Genomic DNA, 22,762 nt, shown 5'->3' with positions numbered 1-22,762 from the left:
TATCTTCTACTCAACATCTTTTTTAATTTTATATCCATATTGATAGGTGGGAGACGTAAGGAAACAAAGTTTTTGTAACTTTCTTTTGTGTATAAAATAGATAAAAGATAATAAGCGAGACATAATTGGCTGCAAATACGACTATTGCACAAGAAAGTATTATAAAAGATGTTATATAAACACCTACTATATAATTAAAAAAAGAAATAAGAAAGAAATTATAAACATTTATTTATATGCATACACGTGAACTATAAATATCATAGTAATTATTATTTGTCAAAGAATTTATTTTATATTAGTAAATGCGATGCAGTCAACTATCTTAATATATTTTTTTTTTCTCTTTTATTAAAACAAATTATATTTTTATATAAGAAAAAAAAAAGATAAAGGAACTAAATAAGTATCGTAAATACATCAAAAGTCGTATTCTTGTAAAAGGAAAAGAAAAAAAATATATCAAGATAACAATTGCACAATTTAAAATGTTACAATCAATGTCGCGTTTAAATGACATCATCTAAGCAATCCCATTGGATGAATTCCTCTGCAGTGACTGAGTTTATTAATGGAGCCATCTGTCGGCCATTTTAAAGTTTCATCCAACGGGGATTCGTGTTAGTGGTCGCAGAGTTCAATGTAGCGTGAACGCAATTTATTGCAGTCATTGTTTGTTCGTTAATAAGAGATGTTGGATGTGTTGTTCGTAGTTTTGTGACTTCTTCAGAAAGAGAAAGAGAGAGAGAGAGAGAAAGGAAAGAGATAGAGATCGAAAATCAAGACTGAAGAAAGAGATTTGATTTAATATTAACGAATAGTCGATAGACAGAAATTCTAAATTACATCTCGTGCGTTAGGTGAGTGTTGTGTGACTGTGATAATATATTTCTTGTTGGCTACTTTTTTTTTCTCACAATTTACTTATATCTTTTCGTTTTTCTTTTTTTTCTTTAATCACGCGGCAACGGTGACATGCATTTATGCGTTGTAATAAAAAAAAAAAGATGGAAACGAATAGATGATAATGGGATGATTGAGGGGTGGCAGGAAAGAGGGGGAGAAAAAGAGAATGAAAGAGAGAGAGAGAGAGGAGTGAGAGAGAGGTGTATTGGCCTCGAATAGCATGTGCCATATAATTCTACAATTTTTACAAATTCTTTTTACCTAGATTCTTGAAGATAGTCATACCTATTAACATCAAGAAATATCCAAGGAAAGATCAGTGAAAGATTAAATGTATCGATATGGAAAATCAAACTATGGATCAATTTTGCGGATCCAAATTTTGGGTGAGTTTATTAATACTTTATTTATTTGTTCTCTTTCTATTTAACACTTATAGAATTTCTTTATCTTCCTTGAAATAATAACTTTGTTTCAACACAGAAATATGCTTTCATTATATTTATACTAACGTAAAAATAAATGAATTTTAAAAGAAAAGTTTATACCATAAGCAATATTTTTATTATTTATTTTATAATATGGAAGAATTACATTTTTTGTCAACAGTAATAAAATGTATGCTTTTTATACTTTTCTTTTTTTTTAAAGATGAATTTTAATGGGGTATAAAAACGTTTTTGTTCACTTATTAATTAAGTAACTATTATATAATCTTTATTTTCAATGCTATTTTCATCCCTTGGTTTAACCCTCATCCCTTAAAAAAGAAATTAATCATAATCTAATATTAAAATATTTTTAATACCTAATTTGTTTTTTTTTCTTTTTTCTTTTTAATAAAATTCTTACGAAAGTTATGCGTTTGTTAGCAACACTCATACATTAGTTATGTACAATTAATGAATAAAAAAATGTTGAAATTAAAATGAAATTTATATTTTAGGATGCTAATTTAACATGGAACACGGATGATCCAGATCTGACAGAATGTTTTCAAAAAAGTGTATTAATATGGGTACCATGCTTGTTTCTTTGGATCTTCTCTGCTATGGAAGTTTATTATCTGTTAAATAGTAGAAGAAAAAATATCCCATACACATGGTTATATATTTCTAAGCAAGTACTTACTGCGGCATTAATTGTGCTTACAGTTGTTGATTTAGGAAAAGCAATATACAATATTCCTTATGAGACTGTATACAATGTAGATTATGTTACCCCCGTTATAAAAATAGTTAGTTTTGTAAGTATATTATTATTTTAAATACTTTTATATATATATACAGGGTGTTCAGTAACTGGTGGTACAAGTGAGTAAAATTTATTCATATAAGATTTTGTTTCCAACAAAAATAAGTTGGAAATTTTGTCGAGTATACGTGCATTTGACTGAGCTTGCAATCCGAAAAAGTTCTTGTTCGATAAGCATAAGAGTAGAACTGATATAAGAGATATTATACTGACAATGTTTGTGATTATATTAAGAAGCACAAAAATGCTCTTTGAAATATCCGAGAGTAAGATAATGAAATCTGTCGAGCTGGAAGTGAACACAAATTTTCAAACTTGTCTCCAAACGAAAGCCTTAAATTAAAAAATTCTATTCTACATTTACAATTTAGTTTTTCACGTAGAATTATATCCTGCTTGATTAGTATCATCAGTTACATGTGACATCCTGTATTTTAAATATTTTATTATTTTAAAGAAGTCTAAAGATTCTCAGATATTATAATATCTAATTATTTCAATAATATTTTTTATTTCAGGTTTTAGCAGGAACTTTACTATTCTACAATAAAAAGTATGGAATGCGTACATCAGGATTACTATTTCTATTTTGGTTTTTCCTTGTATTATGCGGTATTGTGCAATTCAGAAGTTTATTAATACGATATTCAAACGAAGTAGGTTTGCTAGCTTTCTTTCTTTCTTTCTCATAAGTTTATTAAAATAAAAATGAAAATAAAATATTATTTTTTGTTTTAGGAACTGACGTACCTGTTTGTATCATATATGATCTATTACAGTTTAGTAATGTCAATGTTCCTATTAAATTTCTTTGTTGATGCAGAGCCTAAATATTCGGAATATCCATTGGTACGATTGAAATTTATTGATTTTTTTGCTTTTATTTTTTATGACAATAAAATATGACAATCTTGTGATTAAAACATATAAATATTAATACATAATATATCTTTTGTAATAATAAATAGGTGGAAAGACCATGTCCAGAACAAAATTCATCATTTCCATCGAGACTTACTTTCGCATGGTTCGATGCTCTTGCATGGAAAGGTTTTAAAAAACCTTTAGAAGCTAATGATTTATGGTCTATGAATCCTGAAGATACCGCTACTGAGATAGTTCCAAAATTTGCTACATATTGGAATAAAATCCCTAGAAAAGAAGATAAGTAAGTATCATTATTTTTAGAAATATATATATATATATTTGTAGTTCGGTATGTTTAGCTTTGTATGTATTTAGTATATGTGTATATATATACTTATACATACAATAAAATATAGGTAAGCGCATGTAATTCAATAATGAATTATTTATTTATTTGGCTAACAAGGCTATTTTGGTCTTACTTTAGGTAAGCGCATGTAATAATACATGTTTCGATAATTTTAAAACAGAATTTTTAATAGAATTTTTTTTCTTTTTGTTCTTTTTAGTGTACAAAATGCAAAAGCGTCATTTAGAAAATCATCTGGTCAAGTTAATTTTGATAATACTTCCAAGAAGAAAGTTTCTTCTATTTTACCACCACTTTGTAAAGCTTTTGGTGCAACTTTTATATTTGGTGCGGTACTTAAACTTGTACAAGATATCATGAGTTTTATTAGCCCGCAACTATTAAAGTAAGTATAGATAAAATTGAAATAATTATTTTACCTTTTTTTATTCTAATATCAATTTATTTTTAATAACTTCTGCTGCTTCTACATAATATTGATTTTATATTTTTATTTTTTTTTCAGATTACTTATTAGGTTTGTAAGTGGTGGTGAACCATTGTGGAAGGGCTACTTTTACGCAATTTTACTCTTAATTACAGCTACGCTACAAACCTTAGTGTTATCGCAATATTTTCATCGTATGTTTTTAGTTGGATTACGTATACGTACTGCACTGATAACAGCTATTTATAGAAAAGCAATGAGAATGTCAAATTCTGCCAGAAAAGAATCAACACTTGGTGAAATAGTTAATTTAATGTCTGTCGATGCACAGAGGTTTATGGATTTGACAGCATATATAAATATGATTTGGTCAGCACCATTACAAATTGTTTTAGCGTTGTCCTTTTTATGGGAAAAATTAGGCCCAGCTGTGCTTGCTGGATTAGCTGTTATGATTGTACTTATTCCTATAAATGCATTGATTGCGAATAAAGTTAAAACATTACAAATTCGGCAAATGAAGGACAAAGATGACAGAGTTAAATTAATGAATGAAGTACTTAATGGAATAAAAGTGTTGAAGTTATATGCTTGGGAACCATCTTTTGAAGAACAAATATTGCACATTAGAAAGAAGGAAATACAAGTGTTAAAAGAAGCAGCATATCTTAATGCGGGAACAAGTTTTATTTGGTCTTGTGCGCCATTTTTGGTAAGTTAATTTTTATTTTGTATTGTAGAAAAAATAAATAATTTAAATTAAATTATTTATATTTTTTAATTTTTCATTTTAAATGAAAATATATTAATATAATATAAATTTTCAGGTTTCATTAGTGTCTTTTGCTACATATGTACTTATAGATGAAAAGAATGTCTTAGACAGTGAGACTGCATTTGTTTCACTAAGTTTATTCAATATTTTAAGATTCCCTCTTTCTATGTTACCTATGATGATAGGTAATATAGTTCAGGTAATGAGCTTAAAGCGTATAAAAAAATATAAATTATTATTTTTAATATAAATCGTGTGTGTTAATATTATTATTTTAATAATCTTATGATTTTTTCTTTATTTGCTTTAGGCTTATGTTTCCATTAAACGTATTAATAAGTTCATGAACACAGAAGAACTTGATCCTAATAATGTACAACATGATCCATCTGAATGTAAGTCAAATGTAAGATATTCTATCGTTTATTTTATTAATGAAAAATTTGGTTATAATTTGTACTTTTACTTCTTAGTACATCCATTAATCATTGAGAATGGTAGCTTTACTTGGGACATGGAAAATAACGATAAACCAATTTTAAAAAATATCAATATGACTATAGAACAAGGCCAATTAGTAGCGGTAGTTGGATCAGTCGGTTCTGGAAAGAGTTCTTTGATATCAGCTTTTCTTGGAGAAATGGACAAATTAAATGGTCGTGTTAATACAAAAGTAAATATATCAATTTGCTCTTATACTTTGTTAAATAATATTATTTTTATTATTTCTATCATAGATTTTTAATTCATTATGTTTATTTGCAGGGTTCTGTTGCGTATGTTTCTCAACAAGCCTGGATACAAAATGCAACTTTGCAAGATAACGTTTTGTTTGGAAAACCTTTAAACAAAGCCTTATACAATCGAGTTATAGATGCATGTATGTTGGGTCCAGATCTTGAAATGTTACCTGCAGGAGATCAAACAGAAATTGGTGAAAAGGGTATCAATTTGTCTGGTGGTCAAAAACAAAGAGTCGCTTTAGCCAGAGCAGTGTATAATGAATCGGATATATATTTCTTGGATGATCCCTTAAGTGCAGTAGATTCTCATGTGGGAAAACATATATTTGAAAATGTGGTAGGCCCTGGCGGTCTGTTGAAGAAAAAGACAAGGGTACACATTACGCATGATATTGTTTACCTACCGGAAGTTGACAATATCTTTGTTCTTAAAGATGGTGAAATAACAGAAAGTGGGACATACAAACAGCTTATGGACAAAAGGGGTGCCTTCGCTGAATTTCTAATGCAACATTTACAAGAAGGTATTTATCAATTACCGTATCATTTTTTAAAATTTCAATATATTGATCATTAATATTAAATTATATTTTTCCATGGGTCTTAGTTGGAAATCGTAAGTTAGTGAAAAAGTAATTACGAATTTTTGTCTACTCCTATTTATGCTATTCTTTTAAAATATTATGTTGCACTCGGCTTTAATATAATTCTTTATTCATTTATTTATTGAAAGCAGAAGTATTTTACATGAGTAGTAGCTTTCAAATTTATTCATTCATTTTTGTTTAAAAGTATACATTAAATCCGTGATTGCAGCATATATTATAGTATTGCTATAACATTATTATTTAAAAAACAAAACAAAAAAGAAATGCATGAAAAATTTTAATTAATAATATTCATTACTTATATAGCTGTGTTTCAAATCCTTTATTAAAAAGATAATATTTTTATTGAGTGTGTGTGTAGCACAATCTAAACTAAACTAATTTTAAAATATAGCATAAATTGACCCTAAATTAGCTTCTTTTAGTTATGCCTTTATCATTTTAATATTATTCAATGATATATAAATTATATTAATTATATTGTAACACCGACCTGACAAATTTGGAACAGTGCACACTGATGATGGTTCGGATGCAGATTTAAATGAAATTAAGCAGCAATTGGAATCAAAAATGGGTACTCAAGAATTGCAAGAAAAATTAACTCGTGCTATATCAAGAATTTCAGAAAGCCAAAGTGAATCGGGATCTATAACTGATAGAAGATCATTAAATGGTTCTCTCAAGAGGTAAAATTAATTATAACAAGTTTATGATCATTAAATTATATGAAATAAGGATTATATTTATATAAACATCTTGTATCGTTTGCATAGGCAATATTCTACAGAAAGTCAACAGTCTGTAAACTTATTATCTGGGAAAAATATAAAAGATAAAGCTGCATTACAACCGAAGAAAGGTGAAAAATTAATTGAAATAGAGAAGGCTGAAACTGGCAGTGTAAGAGAAAATTATTTAATACATACAAATATATATTATAAATGAGATTATTTTATTATTAGAAAATGTTTAATATTCATTTTTAAATTAGGTCAAGTGGAAAGTGTATTCGCATTATTTTAAATCTATCGGATGGTTCCTATCTATATCAACGATAATTATGAATGCTGTCTTCCAATCGTTTAGTATTGGATCAAACGTTTGGCTGAGTAAGTGGTCAGATGATAATATGACTTTAGTGAATGGTACAGTTGTAAATGAAGAATCAAGACGAGACATGTATCTTGGAGTATATGGAGCTCTTGGTTTTGGGCAAGGTATGTTAGAAAAACGACATTAACTTCATATTTTATTTTTTACAATTGACAGATAAGGTATCGTTTATTTCTTATTAAATTTACGTATTTTCATGGAACTTTAATAATTTTCCATGGAAGTATATTTATTTATTATTCAGGTAAGCATTTGTATTATCGTGTATATATATATATATATATTATTATTATTATTATTATTATTATTACTATTACTATTACTATTAATACAGAAGCCAATTCATTTGTTTGTGTCATTAACAAATTATAATTTTGACTCGTGCTGTTTCATAATTGTATTATTGTACAAAAAGGGCATGTTCCTATATATATTTTTTATGGGGATATTTATGTCCGTATAAATTTAATATAAAACTTATGCATTCAGATAAAATTTCTTTTGTCGATACTACATTTTAAATTATATTTCTTTTTTATTTTATTTATTTATTTTTTTATAACAATTTAGTTTGTGATTATACTCCAAAATTATTTCTGAAAACAAATTGCCACACATTACTAAAAAATTTATGTTAATCAAATGTTGAGTTCTAATTAGTAGTGCGAGTGTGGTTTGCTGTGTCAATAAAGCATTATTATAATGTTCTTATATCGTAAAACTTCTGCTTTCTAGTAGCATATGTTTGACCACAAATATGTTATTATTGATATCTATTAACTAAATCTATTTTGCATGTATTTTTCGTTTACATTTTTTACTTAAAATATTTTCAATTTCTTATAACATAGCATAGAGAAATTTAAATTTAAGTTTAGATATTTTTCAATAGAATTTGAAGCTTAGTATTAAATATGAGCATGAAGTAGTTGAATAACAGATTTGACATATATATTTATATTTGTATATTAAAAGATATAAAATATTCTTCTATAAACAAAGATGGATGTGTTTTAAATACTAAATCATGGATATATATGTTTCTATGTTTTTAATAATCAGAAACTAAATATGTTTCCGTAGTTAATATTGAAATTATTTTGCAACTGGAGTACTACTATCAATAATATCAGCAATTTGTTGCACAGACTTATGTTGTAATTTTCAAATTACTAACAAAAAAGTGACGTTTAAATTATTTCTAATATTCTAAATGTATACACAAAATATACAAAATGTATATAAAAAGGCTTCTGTTTACACTTTATCACAAAAATTGGGCAGATATTTCTACATTCATGATATTAAATTTATAATTGGTATATACTTTTAATATTGACGTTATTTATCAAATAAAAAAATTATATTATATTATTATATTATATATACATATCAAAAAAAAGATGAACGAAAAATTATATCTTAAGAATTTGTTATAAGCGATATAACAATTACATTTGTAGCAATAAGTTCCAATTAAATTTCAGCGACTTTTGTGATGCTTGCACAGCTGACGTTGGTTATTGGCAGTTTAAAAAGCAGTAAATTGCTGCATTCAGAATTGTTATTTGGCATACTGCGATCACCTGTCGGATTCTTTGATACTACTCCATCTGGCAGAATATTAAATCGTTTTGGAAAGGACATTGATATATTAGACAACGTTTTGCCACCAAATATTAAGGCCTGGTTCTTTTGTCTAATGTCGGTATGTGAGATTTCAAATTAATCTCACAAAGTAGATGAAATTTTTGGTCGTTTTATTAAAAATTTTACACCTATGTTGCTTCAAAAAAATGTTTAAAAATCACTACTAAGAACAAAGGTCCACCAATGGGTACATATGTGATTAATTCATAAAAGCAAAATGTAGGAAAACTGACATCTTAAGTTCTATTCTGTTTTTTTATTGTAGTTTTTCGTTTTAATAGCTATTTTATTATAGATATAAATAGACTAATAGCAAATAGAAATTGTAGTAACAAATTATGTAGCTTTTCATTGTCGATAGTGCGATAATTAGTTAATTCTGCTTTGTTCGATCGCTATATTATTTATTTCGTGCTTTTATAGTAACATTGCACAGCAATACTATATTCCTTGTTCTTTTCATTTGTAATGCACCTGTATTATTCATGTGTGATTGCAATAAGGAACTTGTACATTATACTGGACAGGTGATACGCTGTAATCAAAAATATTACTCATATATATTTTTACTTTCCTTTTCTTTTTTTATGTCATCAAATTCATTATGAAGTGACGTAAATGTTAATATAATTTGCCAATTTAATATCTACCAAAGTTGTCACCAATCGTTGTAGGCCTGACAGTACTTGGAATGGCGTTTTTCGTGGCAAAGGGGATGGTAATCGCTTCCACGTCTCTCTTCCAAAAAACAATGCGCCATGTTCTTCACAACCCGATGTCGTTCTTTGACCAAACACCAACTGGTCGCATTCTTAGTCGACTCGGTAAAGACATCGATGTTGTTGACAATATTCTACCAGCCATACTGCATTCTTGGATCACTTGTCTCTTTCGGGTATGATATTTTTCACGTTGAAATTACAACGTTTAACAAATATTGATTCTTAAAAATTTATTACAAATGAAGATCATTGTTCTAATTAGTCAATTATGTTGTCGACTTATTATAAGCAAATGCTTATGGATTTTAATGTGCTAATTGGGGCAACATTTTTTCCATAACTTATCATTTTCTGTCAAAAATTATACCAACATTTAATTTCCAAATTTATTCTTCAGATTTACCTTTAACTTACATATAATGTCTATAAAAAGAAAAACAAAAGTGTATTGGTATTCTCTTATTGCTATTATTTTTTATTTATATTATGTGGATGGAAATGAATCATTTTTAACGTTTTACGTAACTATTTTTTATTACACTATATGTATTTAGTTCTATTTTAAAATTACTCAGTGACAATTTTAGGATTAAATTGTTTTAATTAGTTATTACACACAACAATACACATTAGCTTTAAAAATTGGGTCAATCAACTTATATCATTGCATGTTGATCGCTGGTTCTATGAATTTTTTTTCCCATTTTTTTCTATTTCATATTAAGGAAATGAATAATATTTATATAGATTGCATAATATATTTTTCATAGTTAGATTATAACGAAATTATATTAGTTCATGATACTGAACCACTTTAATAATATCGTTTGTTGTTCCATATTTGGAGAATGAAATTCAATTCTTGTTTGTTTGAGCAATATATAAATAATCAGATAACTTTTAATATTATAATATATAGAAAACATCAAAATATTACAACAATATTTCCAATACTTTTAAATCAACGATTAGTATGCCAAAGATGTCAGTTTCTTATTGAAAGAGTAATGGGAATTTTAATTAGATTCATTTAGGAAAAATTAATTGAACAAATACTTCTTACATTCTTTTTTTCGGGAGGGTGCAATATTCATCAATAGAACATATTAATATACACAACAATATCATTATTATTTTGATATTAATGATTGAAAATCTATTTTATTACAAACATTATCTAAATAAATTTATTTATTGATACTATTATCATTGGGCCACATATGAAATATAAGAAACATATATAATTATATATAAAAAAAATATTTAAGATATGCATGCACTATATTATAAAACATTAAAAAACATTTGAAAATAGTATCTAGTAAAAATCAAATTCATACTCATATTTCATTTGTAAATATATCATCGGACACACATCTTAAATTTAATTAATATGCTAATATATTAAAAAAAAAAAATGTTATTGTATTTTAAATATGTGTAATTTAGCAATATTGTAGCAATTAAGGTTATGGACACAATTATACAAGTAATGTATTTATTTAAAGGTAAAAGTAATGCTTGTGCTTGTTGTATTTTTTAATACTGTATATTTGCTTGCACTGTTTTTACTGCCTTTTAGAAAACGTCTCTTTTCAAAATTCACAATCAGTAAAGATAGTTCCTGTCTTTAAAAGTAACATTATAATATTATTAATTACATTATTTTTCAATATTACATTCTAATAATGTTAATTCATAAAATAGGAACTATCTGCATTTTTTCTGCTCTGTTATTAAAAATATATTATCGTTATATTTATGTACTTCGCATGTCACAGCAAACTTCACCCCCTCGCATAACATGAGACGAATAATAATTAAAATAGATAACAATTTCAGTTAGATAACTTTATAAAGAAAATAATCTTTATTTTTATATATCAAATCGTTACTTTTATTATATTCATTATTTATAATGTGGCTTATGAAAAAATTGTCAAAAATATTGTTTTTCAAGATATTATTATCAAAACTTATTAATATTAATCAATGAATACAATTGATAAAGTTCTGTCTGTTGAAAATATACGTCTGTAATTTTGTTAAAATCTTACTTATGTTTATGTAATATAGCATTGGATCCTTGAAATTTTTGACCATCCTCAATATGGTTACAATGAAAGCTATCAATGTCTGATGTTGTAGCGATGGCGAGTTTTTTCTGCGATTTGGCACCTCAGCTGGGTTGCTGGCTGGCTGCTCGCCAGATGCATATAATGATGCTGCGTGCTGTGATGCGTGCTCCATTGACCTTCTTTGATACAACACCTACTGGTCGTATTATCTCCAGGTTTGCTAAAGATGTGGACATACTGGATACATCTCTTCCTCCACAAATTTCTGATAGCATCTATTGTCTTTTCGAGGTAATTTTTGGAAGAGATCTGAAATCCAAAAAAATTAACTTCTTCAATGTGTTTGATATTATTTTTCTATAGATTTTCTTGAACAATGACTCAAGTGATTCTTCTTCGTTACCTTCAAGTAGGAATTCAATATTTATGTCTTATCTTATTATATTTTTATTTGAAAGCACTAGTACATATATATACATATATACAGATATTTGAATTCCAATGAAATATTTTATACAATGATTCTAATTATTATTTTTTCTATAATTTAAAAAAATAAAATAACGTGGATAATGAAATTTATATGCTATTAAATTGTTATCTGTATTTTGCATTTTATGGATCGACTCTGTAGTAGTTTTATATGTATATTTATTCTTTGTAAGAATTGTACAAGTATAATTGTGTCCGCTTATTGTGAGTCCTATTTATTATGAAAATGTACGCGTACTCTCTGGATGTGTTCCTGTGATATACAATGGGTGACAGGGTAAAATTACATGAATTTGAAATATATATTTTTTATATGTGTAATATGTGTGTGTATATATATGTACACATATTACACATATATATTTATGTATGTATGTGAGTGCATCTAAGAAGGGTAATAACTGTGTTTAAGGTACATGTTGGTGGACCTGTGGCATATATTTATCAATTGTGTTCTGCCATGCTATGGGTGTCTGGAAAGACATGGGTGTTTTATTTTATCAGATTGTGCATGCGTAATATTTTTATCTTTCTTATGTGAAGTTACTTTTCTTTTCATTAAAAGTATTATAAATTATGCCCATAATATTATTCATATTATATTATTATTTTAATTTCTTGTCTTTATTTCTTAATCAATAGTTTTTATATACATGCAGCAATAAATATTTTGTTTTTCTTTTCAATAGAGACAAAATGTATTAGCTTAATTAAATTATTTGAAATTATATATTCCTATTACAGGTAATAGCAACTCTCTTCGTTATAAGCTTCAGTACACCAGAATTTGTTGCTGTGATCGTACCAATAGGATTTATTTATTACTTCATACAGCGTTTTTATGTCGCCACTTCGCGACAATTAAAACGTTTGGAATCTATATCAAGATCTCCTATATACTCACATTTTAGTGAATCTGTAACTGGTACGCAAACATTTTCTACTATTTATATTCTTTCTCAAAAATACATGAAAATATAATTTAATACATGTGTTTTAATATATGGATTAAAATAAACATATACTTTAATTTTCAGGAGCTCAAACAATTAGAGCATTTGGTGTACAAGAAAGATTTATACATGAATCAGAAAGTAAAGTAGATTTTAATCAAATTTGTTATTATCCTGGTATAATTGCAAATAGGTTGGTATACATACATTGAATACTTAATAATTTATAAGTTTAAAAATGACATATTATTGTAATAAGATATGTAATACTTGACGTAAATGTTATAGATGGCTTGCAATACGTTTGGAGATGGTTGGAAATTTAATTATATTCTTCTCAGCATTATTTGTTGTATTAGGAAGAGATACTATTAGTGCTGGTTTCGTCGGATTGTCTGTCAGTTATTCTTTACAGGTAAGATAATTTTTATATATAAAAGTAAATAATTTGTTATCACTATTATTCCACCTTAATTAAGTTATGTGTTATGTTATTTTATTTAAAAAAAAAGATATGATTTAAATTGGATGTTATATTGCTTTTCAGATTACACAAACTTTGAATTGGCTTGTACGCATGACCTCTGATGTAGAAACAAATATTGTAGCAGTAGAAAGAATAAAAGAATATGGCGAAACTCCCCAAGAAGCACCTTGGGTAGTTCCAGAAACTGCTCCTCCAAAAGAGTGGCCTGTAACCGGTCAAGTTGAATTCAAGGATTACAAAGTCCGTTATAGAGAAGGATTAGATCTTATTCTCCATGGTTTAACATTTACTATTAAGGGAGGAGAAAAAGTTGGTATCGTTGGTAGAACCGGTGCTGGCAAATCTTCCTTAACATTATCATTATTTAGAATACTTGAAGCAGCAGGTGGAAAAATTATTATCGATGGTGTTGATGTTGCTAAATTAGGTCTTCACGATCTTAGATCTAAATTGACCATCATACCGCAAGATCCAGTATTATTCTCTGGCACTTTGAGAATGAATTTAGATCCATTCGATCAACACACGGACGATGAAGTATGGAGAGCGCTGGAACATGCTCATCTTAAATCTTTTGTGCAAAGTACTAACAAAACATATTATTCAACTTACATATAGATACAATCTTTTATATAATCATATAACATTTGTTTTATCTTATTTTAATTGTAATTTGTAGATCTACTTAATGGCTTGTTGCATGAAGTATCCGAAGGGGGTGATAATCTCAGTGTGGGCCAACGACAATTAATATGTTTAGCACGAGCCCTTCTTCGTAAAACCAAAGTTCTTGTATTAGATGAAGCAACAGCTGCGGTTGATTTAGAAACAGATGATTTAATTCAAAGAACAATTAGGGAAGATTTTAAGGATTGCACAGTTTTAACAATAGCACATAGGCTTAACACAATTCTGGACTCTGATAGGTAAATATTATGTACTTATGTGTTAGATTTTATTTACGTTACAGAAATAATTCATAAGTTATATATTTTTACAGAGTTATTGTACTGGATAAAGGACTCATTATTGAATATGATGCTCCTGAAGTGCTGCTACGAAATTCATCTAGTGCATTTTATAGCATGGCAAAAGATGCAGGTCTGGTAGCTTAATAATTACATGTACATCACGATAATTTGATAGACTATCAAATTAATCAAATAAAACAAAGGTTTTATTAAATAAATCCTCCCATCGAAGGAAAAATTCATTGATAAAGCTGTGAACAAATTATAATCATTATAATTTACACTATACTCTATCTATATATATGTATATATAGATAGATTTATAGGTAAATATTTTTTAAGGAAAATTAAACATCACAAATACATACACATACTTAATCAATGTCAAGCACAGCTTAATTTTTAAAATAGTTTAGATACATGTTTGTTATTTAAAATTACTGCCATTTTTAGTAGTGCATGGATGATGCACTTAATGGGGAAAAAACATCTACTTATAGAAACAATTATTGCTATAACATTCTTCTTTATGTTTTAGCACAAAAGATAATTATTTTCAGTATTAATGTTATTTATTATTTATGTTTACAAATCTTGCAGCAGTTAATTTCTAAGAAAGATTTGTTCAACATTGAATTTTAAACTAAACAAATTCCTATAACATACAAAAATAGTATATTTAATTCCGTTATATAAATTAAAGTTCATTTGTCAAATTTCTTATATATATATATATATACACACATTACAAAAAATGAACAAATTTCAATGTTTTATAATATATTTAACAGATTTCATTTATAATAACTATTATTTATCAACACAGCAACATATCAACATAATTAGTTGTACTGTAAAAAGTTTAATTTGCTATTATTAATATATATAAAATAAACAGAAAAATAAAATATATATATATATATGATACATCACTATACTTTTATGACAAATAAACTTTAATTTACTAACAAATTTCATTCTATGTAAACGATGATGATAATTTATATTTATACTTGAAAATATTTTGATTCACTATTATCTTCTAACTATTATATTTTGAGTGATTGATAAATGATACGAATGCTTTGAGTATATTTGACATCAAATCCATCTAATGCTGCATTTTATAAAAAAAATTCATATGCATTAAATTAGCACAATACAAGCAATAAACTAAAATATTTTATATCATGCAGTTGAAAGTTAAATAATGGTGTGGCATTGGAAGGATTTATAAAAGACTACAATAATACAAAACAAAATGTTTTATTTTCTTGCAAGCTGGTAAAATAATTACAAAAATCCTGTACATACGTTCAATTTTGTAGATAACATACATTTATACATTTCTTTATCGCAGAATAATTAACGTATTATTTACCATAGCATTTATGTACGACATATTAGATTTAACAAAACGTTACAATGCATTTAAAAATACCTCAGAAATAATATTCTTTAAATAATAAGTGAATTATAGAAGAGCAATAGAATCGAATTAATTTTAAACGTTCACACATTTTAATAAATAAATGTAGTTTTCTTTCTTTGTTTAATAGAAATTTTTTAATGCGATTATATATATTGTCAATAAATTTAAATCAATTAAAATCAATTGAATTTGATTCATAGAATCAATTCAATCAATATTTATTGAACGAATATATTTGATTTTAAATGATTATCACAGTTTTATTATTCCCCAATGTTCATAGATATTTGAATTATAATTATGTTATTATTAATCGCTTTGATTGTAAACATTAAAATAATTAACAATATTATTATACATTTAAAATATCGCATAATATTAAAGGATAATTCATTTCTTTTTAAACAATGAAAAGAAAGTAAATCCTATTGCGAATCATAGTTGTACAAATAAGACATTCTGCTTTAAAGTAAATGTATAAACGTGATCATAGTGTTATCTTCCTTTCATTATAATAGAAAATAAGATTTAAATATAAGAAATTAGATATACATCCATAACATAAAAATCGCATCTCAATTTGTTACCAACAAAAAAAGCAGCAGTTAAAGATCTTCGTAGTTAGTTAACGTCACTTATGATTATTAATTTTTCCAGGAAATTAAACATAAAACTTATCACAAATGTTTTTAAATTGATGCTCGAACTCGAAGCACAGACTGTGATGTTGCATTATGTTTTATTGAAACCTCTGTTATGTCAATATATACAATCATTTTCAGTATATTTATTTTCAATTTCTCTGTCTATTTTTATGAGTCACATATCCCGTGATTTTTGACAAATATTTTATGCAGGTAGAACACTAATCTTTATAAATGTGTCAATTTGTTTGATGATATTAATAGTAATTATAATAATAGTAATAATAATGATGATGATGATGATAGTAGCAATGTAAAAGAAGGTCACATATTTAAATAGTTGTAATATCAAAATATAAATATGAATTTATTATGTTTATGAGAAATAATGCATTTGTATGCAGTTTTGTAATAGCAGGCCTAGTCTACCTTAATAATTCGATAAATATGTATATATACAACTCAGGATGAAAGTACTTTATTTACAATCTGTTGTTACAGAAAAGATACATCACATATACATTCATAGACATATACATACACAACAAAATTGAATTTCTTTTAAAATAACAAGCACTTGTACTATCTATCTATATGATACGAGCAGAAGGAAAATGTGCCTTCTCATAATAAATATCTAATTATTATCTAACTTAAATAATAACTCTATCTACTTACTATTCATCTGTGAATATGTAATACGTTTAGATGAATATATTGTTTCTTTTTTTTCTATATTTTATTTGCTAATTAAGCTAATAATTAACATAATAATGCATACTTGTAGCGTCAGAACAAATATATGAGAATAAATGCCAAAGTTTTTAACGTTAATTGTAAAATTATTATTAAAGTTGTTCTCTATATCTGCATAAAAAATAATAAACAAATTTTGATGTAAAAAATAAAATTTGAAAGATAAAAATTCAAGCGAGGAGACGGCCTGTGAACATTTTTTCAAAAGTTTTATTTATACGCATAAGATATTTTCAAAACAAACAAATACAGTATTGTTTACCGCAGAAAAGTTGGCATAGAACCTCAACAGCAGAAAAAAATGAATAAGTACTCTTAATTGTAGATTAATTGCATATTTAAAATCTATAATTGCACACTTTATTAATTAATTATTTAATTAGTTATAAGTAATAGAATATGCAATAAGAAGTTTTCTATTGTTTTTTGTTTTCAATTAATTACTCACTTTTTGTTTGTCCGTTTTTCTCCGGTCTTTCTAGCTCCAATATGATATCGGTTTGTTTTTTAATTACCTGTTCTAAGACAATTGTTCTTAACGAGTAAACTCTTTTAATTAATAATTAAAACAAAATATCTAGACTAGATTTATAATTGTTGTTTGTTTTTAAATGTATATAGAATTTAATTACATAGTCACTTTGTGTACACTACTTGCCATTAAAAGTTACTAGGAAATAAAAAAGTTTAAAATATATTAAAATTCTAGTAACATGGCTAAGCCGATATCGGTAATAGTAGTGCTCTACCTTTATCCTTCCGACCGAGATCTGATGGTAACTTACTGATAATTAAAAAGGACAGAATTAAGATAAGGAAGTAGGCCATTTAATAAACCTTGAAATGTTAGAGATAATATTAATTTATTAATATTAAATGTAATATTTTTTGTAGAGAATGATGAATGATTTGTTTTGAAATTTGCAATCAGAGCCATTTTAAATGGGAACACATTTATATATTAAAAAAGAACTTTTAACAAAAAATTACTTACATTTATTTTAATTGTATTATTTATTGACGCGAGATAAAAGATATATATTACGAAACAGAAAAGAGTATTTTTCTCGGCGAGTAATAATAAATATTATAATAACATGAGATAAATGCAACATCACTAATAATCAGTAACTTCAATTGAAAAAAGCTGCTTGAAATTTTTATATAAAACACGATTAATACTTTCCCACACAACCTTAATGATAAATATTGTTTTTAATATTTTTATTTTATTTTTATTTTTTCTATTACATGCATAATTCGCCATAGATTTTTTTAATTGTATATCTACCTGATATTGTTAAAACGTTTGTCAAATAGTATCTGAATTATATGTGAATCTTCGTAGCGTATACAATTCCATTTATAAGCTTATTATTATCATCCGATAACTAGAGTACTTAAAAAATAACAATATCAGGGATGAAGTTTTTAGGCATTAATGAAACTGGAATATAGTCATAAACATTTGATTATGAAATCGTGTGTCCAGAACGGAAAAAAAATCGAATTGGATATGCAAAATGTTTATTTCAATATAATCTCAATTTTTGTTTATCGAAAGGAGACACAATTTTAAATTCGATTAGCTTTTGCGATAAGAAAATCCTTTGTTATAAGCAAAAAACAAAGAAAACAAAATGTAACGTTAATTACACGGTAAAATATGATTTGCGGAATTGCGTAATAATATGCAAATAATTGGCGTTCCCTTTTCTTTTTATTTCTCTTTCATCCTCCGTTGATTTTTTTGTGAGTAAAAACTTGTGAGTAAAAAGGAAGCACAAACAAAAGATAGTAATGGGTGAATAATAATGGTATCTACTAGACATAATATAACAATAACGTGGTATAAGCATTATCATGTTCTATACTTATGTATATATATACACGTAAGAGTAATTATGGAAAGACACACGATTGTTTGTAAAAAGATAGAAAAAATTTATTATTAGTTAATCATTGGATCAATTAATATTATTTCATCTTTTTAAGAAAAATAACACGCGATGCTTTTTATTACAAAATTTCTTAATATATAATAAACATTTAATTGAGTAATAATTTGAAATATATATGTGACAAACAAAACAATCTCCGAGATATATCGGCTTTCAAATTTGCATTTAATCGTGCTTATATTTTCATATGTAAAAATATAGTGTATAAAAATGTTATATATATATATATATATATAAATATACACATATTATTAAAAAAGTAGATGAGCATGCAACAAATGATAAAAAGTTATCTCGTATCAAGCTTTTTCTTTCTGTCTGTTTGTGATAATAAGAATCACGAAAGTCTGCCCCCTGAAACACTTACATTAGTCTCCTATAATTGAATATAAACACCAAAAATGATTCTTTTATATCAATGTGTTTGTGATCAAGAATAAACCTTTCATCGGTAGATACCAATTATGAAAAACACAAAAAAATGAATGATTTTTCCTAAGTTTTTTTTTTTTTTTCAAATCACGATTAGAAAACCAAATTTCTATTGTATTATTATTTTATTTGATCTTTCTTTTTTTTTTTTTAACGCGTGACGACAGTGAAACCGATTAGAAAAAAAAATTAGAAACAAAAAATGATTGCAAATGATTAAATTGAAATGAGAAAATTTTAATGCGCGTTTATAATATCGAGAGTATTGACTGATGTTGATGACTGCGCTTCACGTTCTAACTTCATGTATCTGGCGAGGTGTTAGCATTCAAAGGGTCATTTTAAAAGGTTATCACCTTCGTAAAGATGAAAAAGTAGGGGGATTTTTGTTCGAAGACGAATCAGTTGGTCGTCATCGATCTACCGAGTACGACGGGTATAATCTTTTCGGCATCCGTTCTAACACACACATGCACAGACTCATTCATACACATACACACGCACACGCAAGGATCCATATCTACATGTACGCATATACAACAGACATTCATCTCAATGAATTTATTTGATATTCATTGATCAATCCGAGAACTAGTTGTTCGATACAATTAATTAAGAAAATTATTAAACAAGTTTTAGTGAGTTTATTTGTTTCTTTTTTTTTTTTTGAAGTTCGAATTATTTTGTCGACTGTCGCGTTCGAAATGAAGTCTATAGAAAAAACGAAGAACGTTGGAAAGGACGAGACGAAGTTTTTACAAAATTGGTACATTTGGGCCATAATAATGGCAGGATTGACTAGTCTTTTATTAATTGTGATATTTTGGTGTACAAACATTTTTCAAAATATCATATTGTCAAATTTGATAATACAAAATGGTACTAGAGCGTTCGAATATTGGATACGTCCTCCCGTCCAATTGGTACAAAATTTTTATATTTACAATTACACGAACGTAGACGATTTTGAAAGTGGTAAAGCTAACAAATTGAGAGTACAACAATTGGGACCGTACATTTACGAGGAAACTTTAACGCGTATTAATACACAGATACACGAAAATGGTACGATTAGTTATCAAGAGAAGAAATTGTTTAAATGGGAAGGAGGAAATTCTGAGAATGATATAATCATAGTACCTAACATATTATTTTTAGCGGTTCATTCAGTCATACGTAATTTAAATTATGCTAGTCAATTTATATTTAACTTCGCCATGTCCACTTTGAACATCAAACCTTTCATTAATATCACAGCCGGTGGTTATCTTTGGGGATACGATGACGATTTTTATGATCTTCTGAAAACTTTTGGATACATACGTAATCCTTCCGACAAATTTGGTATTCTAATACAAGTAATTATATATTTTTTTTATGTTATACAACATATATTTTTCAAACTTTCCAAGAATTAATTTATAATTGTCATTTTTTACAATAATATTTTGGTGTTATACGATTAATATTTCTTTAATTTTATAATTACATTACGTAAGTGAGTTGTTTCATTTGTTAAGATTAGATTTTTAGTTTTATGTTAGTTTATTACTAAATATATTTTTTCTTCTTCTTCTTCTTATTCAAAATAACAATCAATAAATTAACCGTACTGATATTTAAATAATTTTGCCGATCTCTCGATAGGGTTCTGTATAATTGTCTGGGTTATCCGAAAAAAAAAAGTGACAATGATTTTGTTTTTCCTTATTTTAGAGCCATGGAGTCTTGAAAGATCGTTTAATGATAAATACGGGCATCCATGATATGGACAATCTTGGTATCATTCAAGGTATCAATGGGAAAAATATTTTAAATATTTGGGGGGACGAGGAATGTGATAAAATTGCTGGTACAGATGGTTCCATGTTTCCACCTAAATGGATTAAAAATCGAAATATTCCTTTGCACGTATACATTAAGGAATTCTGCAAGACATTCAATTTTAATTTTCACGAATACAGCAATGTCCAAGGTGTACCTAGTTTCAAGTAATTATAATTATGATGTATTTGTTTATAAAAAAAAAAACAACAACAACAAAAAAACAAAACCAAAAAGAAAATAAATATCATCTAACTAACGTCATTATCTTATCTTAAACAGATACAAACTGTCATTGGATTCATTTCAAGAATCCTCAAAGGAGACGTGCTTTTGTCCGAAAATAACATTGAATTCGAATGAAAGAAAGTGTCCGCCAATTGGTACATTAAACATTTCGACGTGTTACGAAAATTTACCGATAATCTTATCGTTGCCGCATTTTTATGGGGCTGACAAATCATTGATAGAATCTATCGATGGTTTGAAACCCGAACAAAATCTTCACGAAAGTACCTTGGATTTGCATCAGGTAAAAAAAACATTTCAATTTTGTTCTTCTTCAGAAAAATATTAAACGATATTATGTTATGGTCCAACAAATGTGTCTTTTGTATTTTATTTTCTTTTATTTTCTCTATATAAATTTTAGTTTTTGGCATTGGTAATGAACGGGACGTTGAGAATGCAATTAAACATGGAATTCAAAAAAGTTTTTGGTGCAGCCTATTCGAATAAACTTAAGGACAATTTGATATTACCATTGATATGGAGTGAAAGTACATTAGACGTGCTTCCCGAAGATTTTATTAATGAATTTTACGACGCACATTTCGCGAATACAATAATCGAAGCTACATTTAGATGGGGTAGCACTTTTATATTTTTAAGTTCGATTTGTGCGCTTTACCTTATTAAAAGGAATCATTATATAGACCGATCCAATGTGTAGAAATATGTTTCTGATTAAGAAACAAGATAATAGAATAATGATGAACTTTCGAGAATAAATTTCTTTTCTTTTTTTTTTCTTTTTCTTTTTCTTTTTCTTTTTTTATTTATTTCAACTAGCGTTCGCTTGCGAATGAACGTGGAGTATAAAATGCGAGATTTTAGAATTTTCATCTTTTAAAAAATCGTTTAAGTTCGACAAGTTTGTGTTAAATACGAAGCTACACAAATACATCCTTTTTACTATTACTTAATAATAATAATAATAATAATAATAAGATTTAACATTAATATTAGAGTTAATTTTTAATATACTATTGTAAATATTTGTAAAGTAAAAAAA

The 22,762-nt window shown here is 26.7% G+C and overlaps 2 protein-coding genes across 10 annotated transcripts; both read left to right on the top strand.

Moving 5' to 3' along the window:
• Window positions 1-475: 475 nt before the first annotated feature.
• Window positions 476-15,157, top strand: LOC106791501 (multidrug resistance-associated protein 1). Of its 8 annotated transcripts, none has more exons than XM_014757174.1 (24): window positions 476-860; window positions 1,172-1,292; window positions 1,853-2,152; window positions 2,679-2,816; window positions 2,899-3,009; window positions 3,129-3,328; window positions 3,597-3,782; window positions 3,903-4,536; window positions 4,652-4,798; window positions 4,910-4,994; window positions 5,073-5,272; window positions 5,365-5,866; window positions 6,462-6,639; window positions 6,727-6,853; window positions 6,945-7,170; window positions 8,554-8,774; window positions 9,372-9,585; window positions 11,587-11,807; window positions 12,753-12,933; window positions 13,046-13,154; window positions 13,250-13,376; window positions 13,509-14,031; window positions 14,128-14,374; window positions 14,449-15,157. In XM_014757174.1, exons 2-24 carry the CDS (start codon window positions 1,248-1,250, stop codon window positions 14,561-14,563), a joined length of 5,037 nt encoding a protein of 1,678 aa, XP_014612660.1. In that variant the 5' UTR covers window positions 476-860; window positions 1,172-1,247; the 3' UTR covers window positions 14,564-15,157. The 8 variants fall into 8 exon arrangements, with proteins under 8 accessions (XP_014612660.1, XP_014612655.1, XP_014612654.1 ...); XM_014757169.1 differs by lacking the exons at window positions 8,554-8,774; window positions 11,587-11,807 and adding exons at window positions 3,494-3,514; window positions 5,950-5,958 and having other exon boundaries at window positions 9,391-9,611; XM_014757168.1 differs by lacking the exons at window positions 9,372-9,585; window positions 11,587-11,807 and adding exons at window positions 3,494-3,514; window positions 5,950-5,958.
• A 4,833-nt stretch (window positions 15,158-19,990) lies between these two features.
• Window positions 19,991-22,679, top strand: LOC106791510 (sensory neuron membrane protein 2-like). 2 transcript variants are annotated; one of them, XM_014757187.1, is made up of 5 exons: window positions 19,995-20,709; window positions 20,803-21,002; window positions 21,361-21,635; window positions 21,751-22,000; window positions 22,121-22,679. In XM_014757187.1, the coding sequence occupies exons 1-5, from the start codon at window positions 20,349-20,351 to the stop codon at window positions 22,418-22,420; spliced, it is 1,386 nt and encodes a 461-aa protein (XP_014612673.1). In that variant the 5' UTR covers window positions 19,995-20,348; the 3' UTR covers window positions 22,421-22,679. The 2 variants fall into 2 exon arrangements, with proteins under 2 accessions (XP_014612672.1, XP_014612673.1); XM_014757186.1 differs by having other exon boundaries at window positions 19,991-21,002.
• The last annotated feature ends 83 nt before the right edge of the window (window positions 22,680-22,762 follow it).

This window comes from Polistes canadensis, unplaced genomic scaffold (genome assembly GCF_001313835.1).
Source record: "Polistes canadensis isolate GaletaPanama2010 unplaced genomic scaffold, ASM131383v1 scaffold_313, whole genome shotgun sequence".
NCBI lineage: Eukaryota > Metazoa > Arthropoda > Insecta > Hymenoptera > Vespidae > Polistes > Polistes canadensis.
Note: the sequence above shows the minus strand (reverse complement) of the source record. Positions and strands in the feature narration are given on the sequence as shown.

Coding starts and splice junctions, on each gene's coding strand:
- LOC106791510 (XM_014757186.1), top strand. CDS start 20,349: ATGAAGTCTATAGAAAAAACGAAGAACGTTGGAAAGGACGAGACGAAG. Junction 21,003..21,360: donor AATTTGGTATTCTAATACAA/GTAATTATATAT, acceptor TCCTTATTTTAG/AGCCATGGAGTCTTGAAAGA. Junction 22,001..22,120: donor GTACCTTGGATTTGCATCAG/GTAAAAAAAACA, acceptor TATAAATTTTAG/TTTTTGGCATTGGTAATGAA.
- LOC106791501 (XM_014757174.1), top strand. CDS start 1,248: ATGGAAAATCAAACTATGGATCAATTTTGCGGATCCAAATTTTGG. Junction 6,640..6,726: donor TTAAATGGTTCTCTCAAGAG/GTAAAATTAATT, acceptor TCGTTTGCATAG/GCAATATTCTACAGAAAGTC. Junction 11,808..12,752: donor GCATCTATTGTCTTTTCGAG/GTAATTTTTGGA, acceptor TTCCTATTACAG/GTAATAGCAACTCTCTTCGT.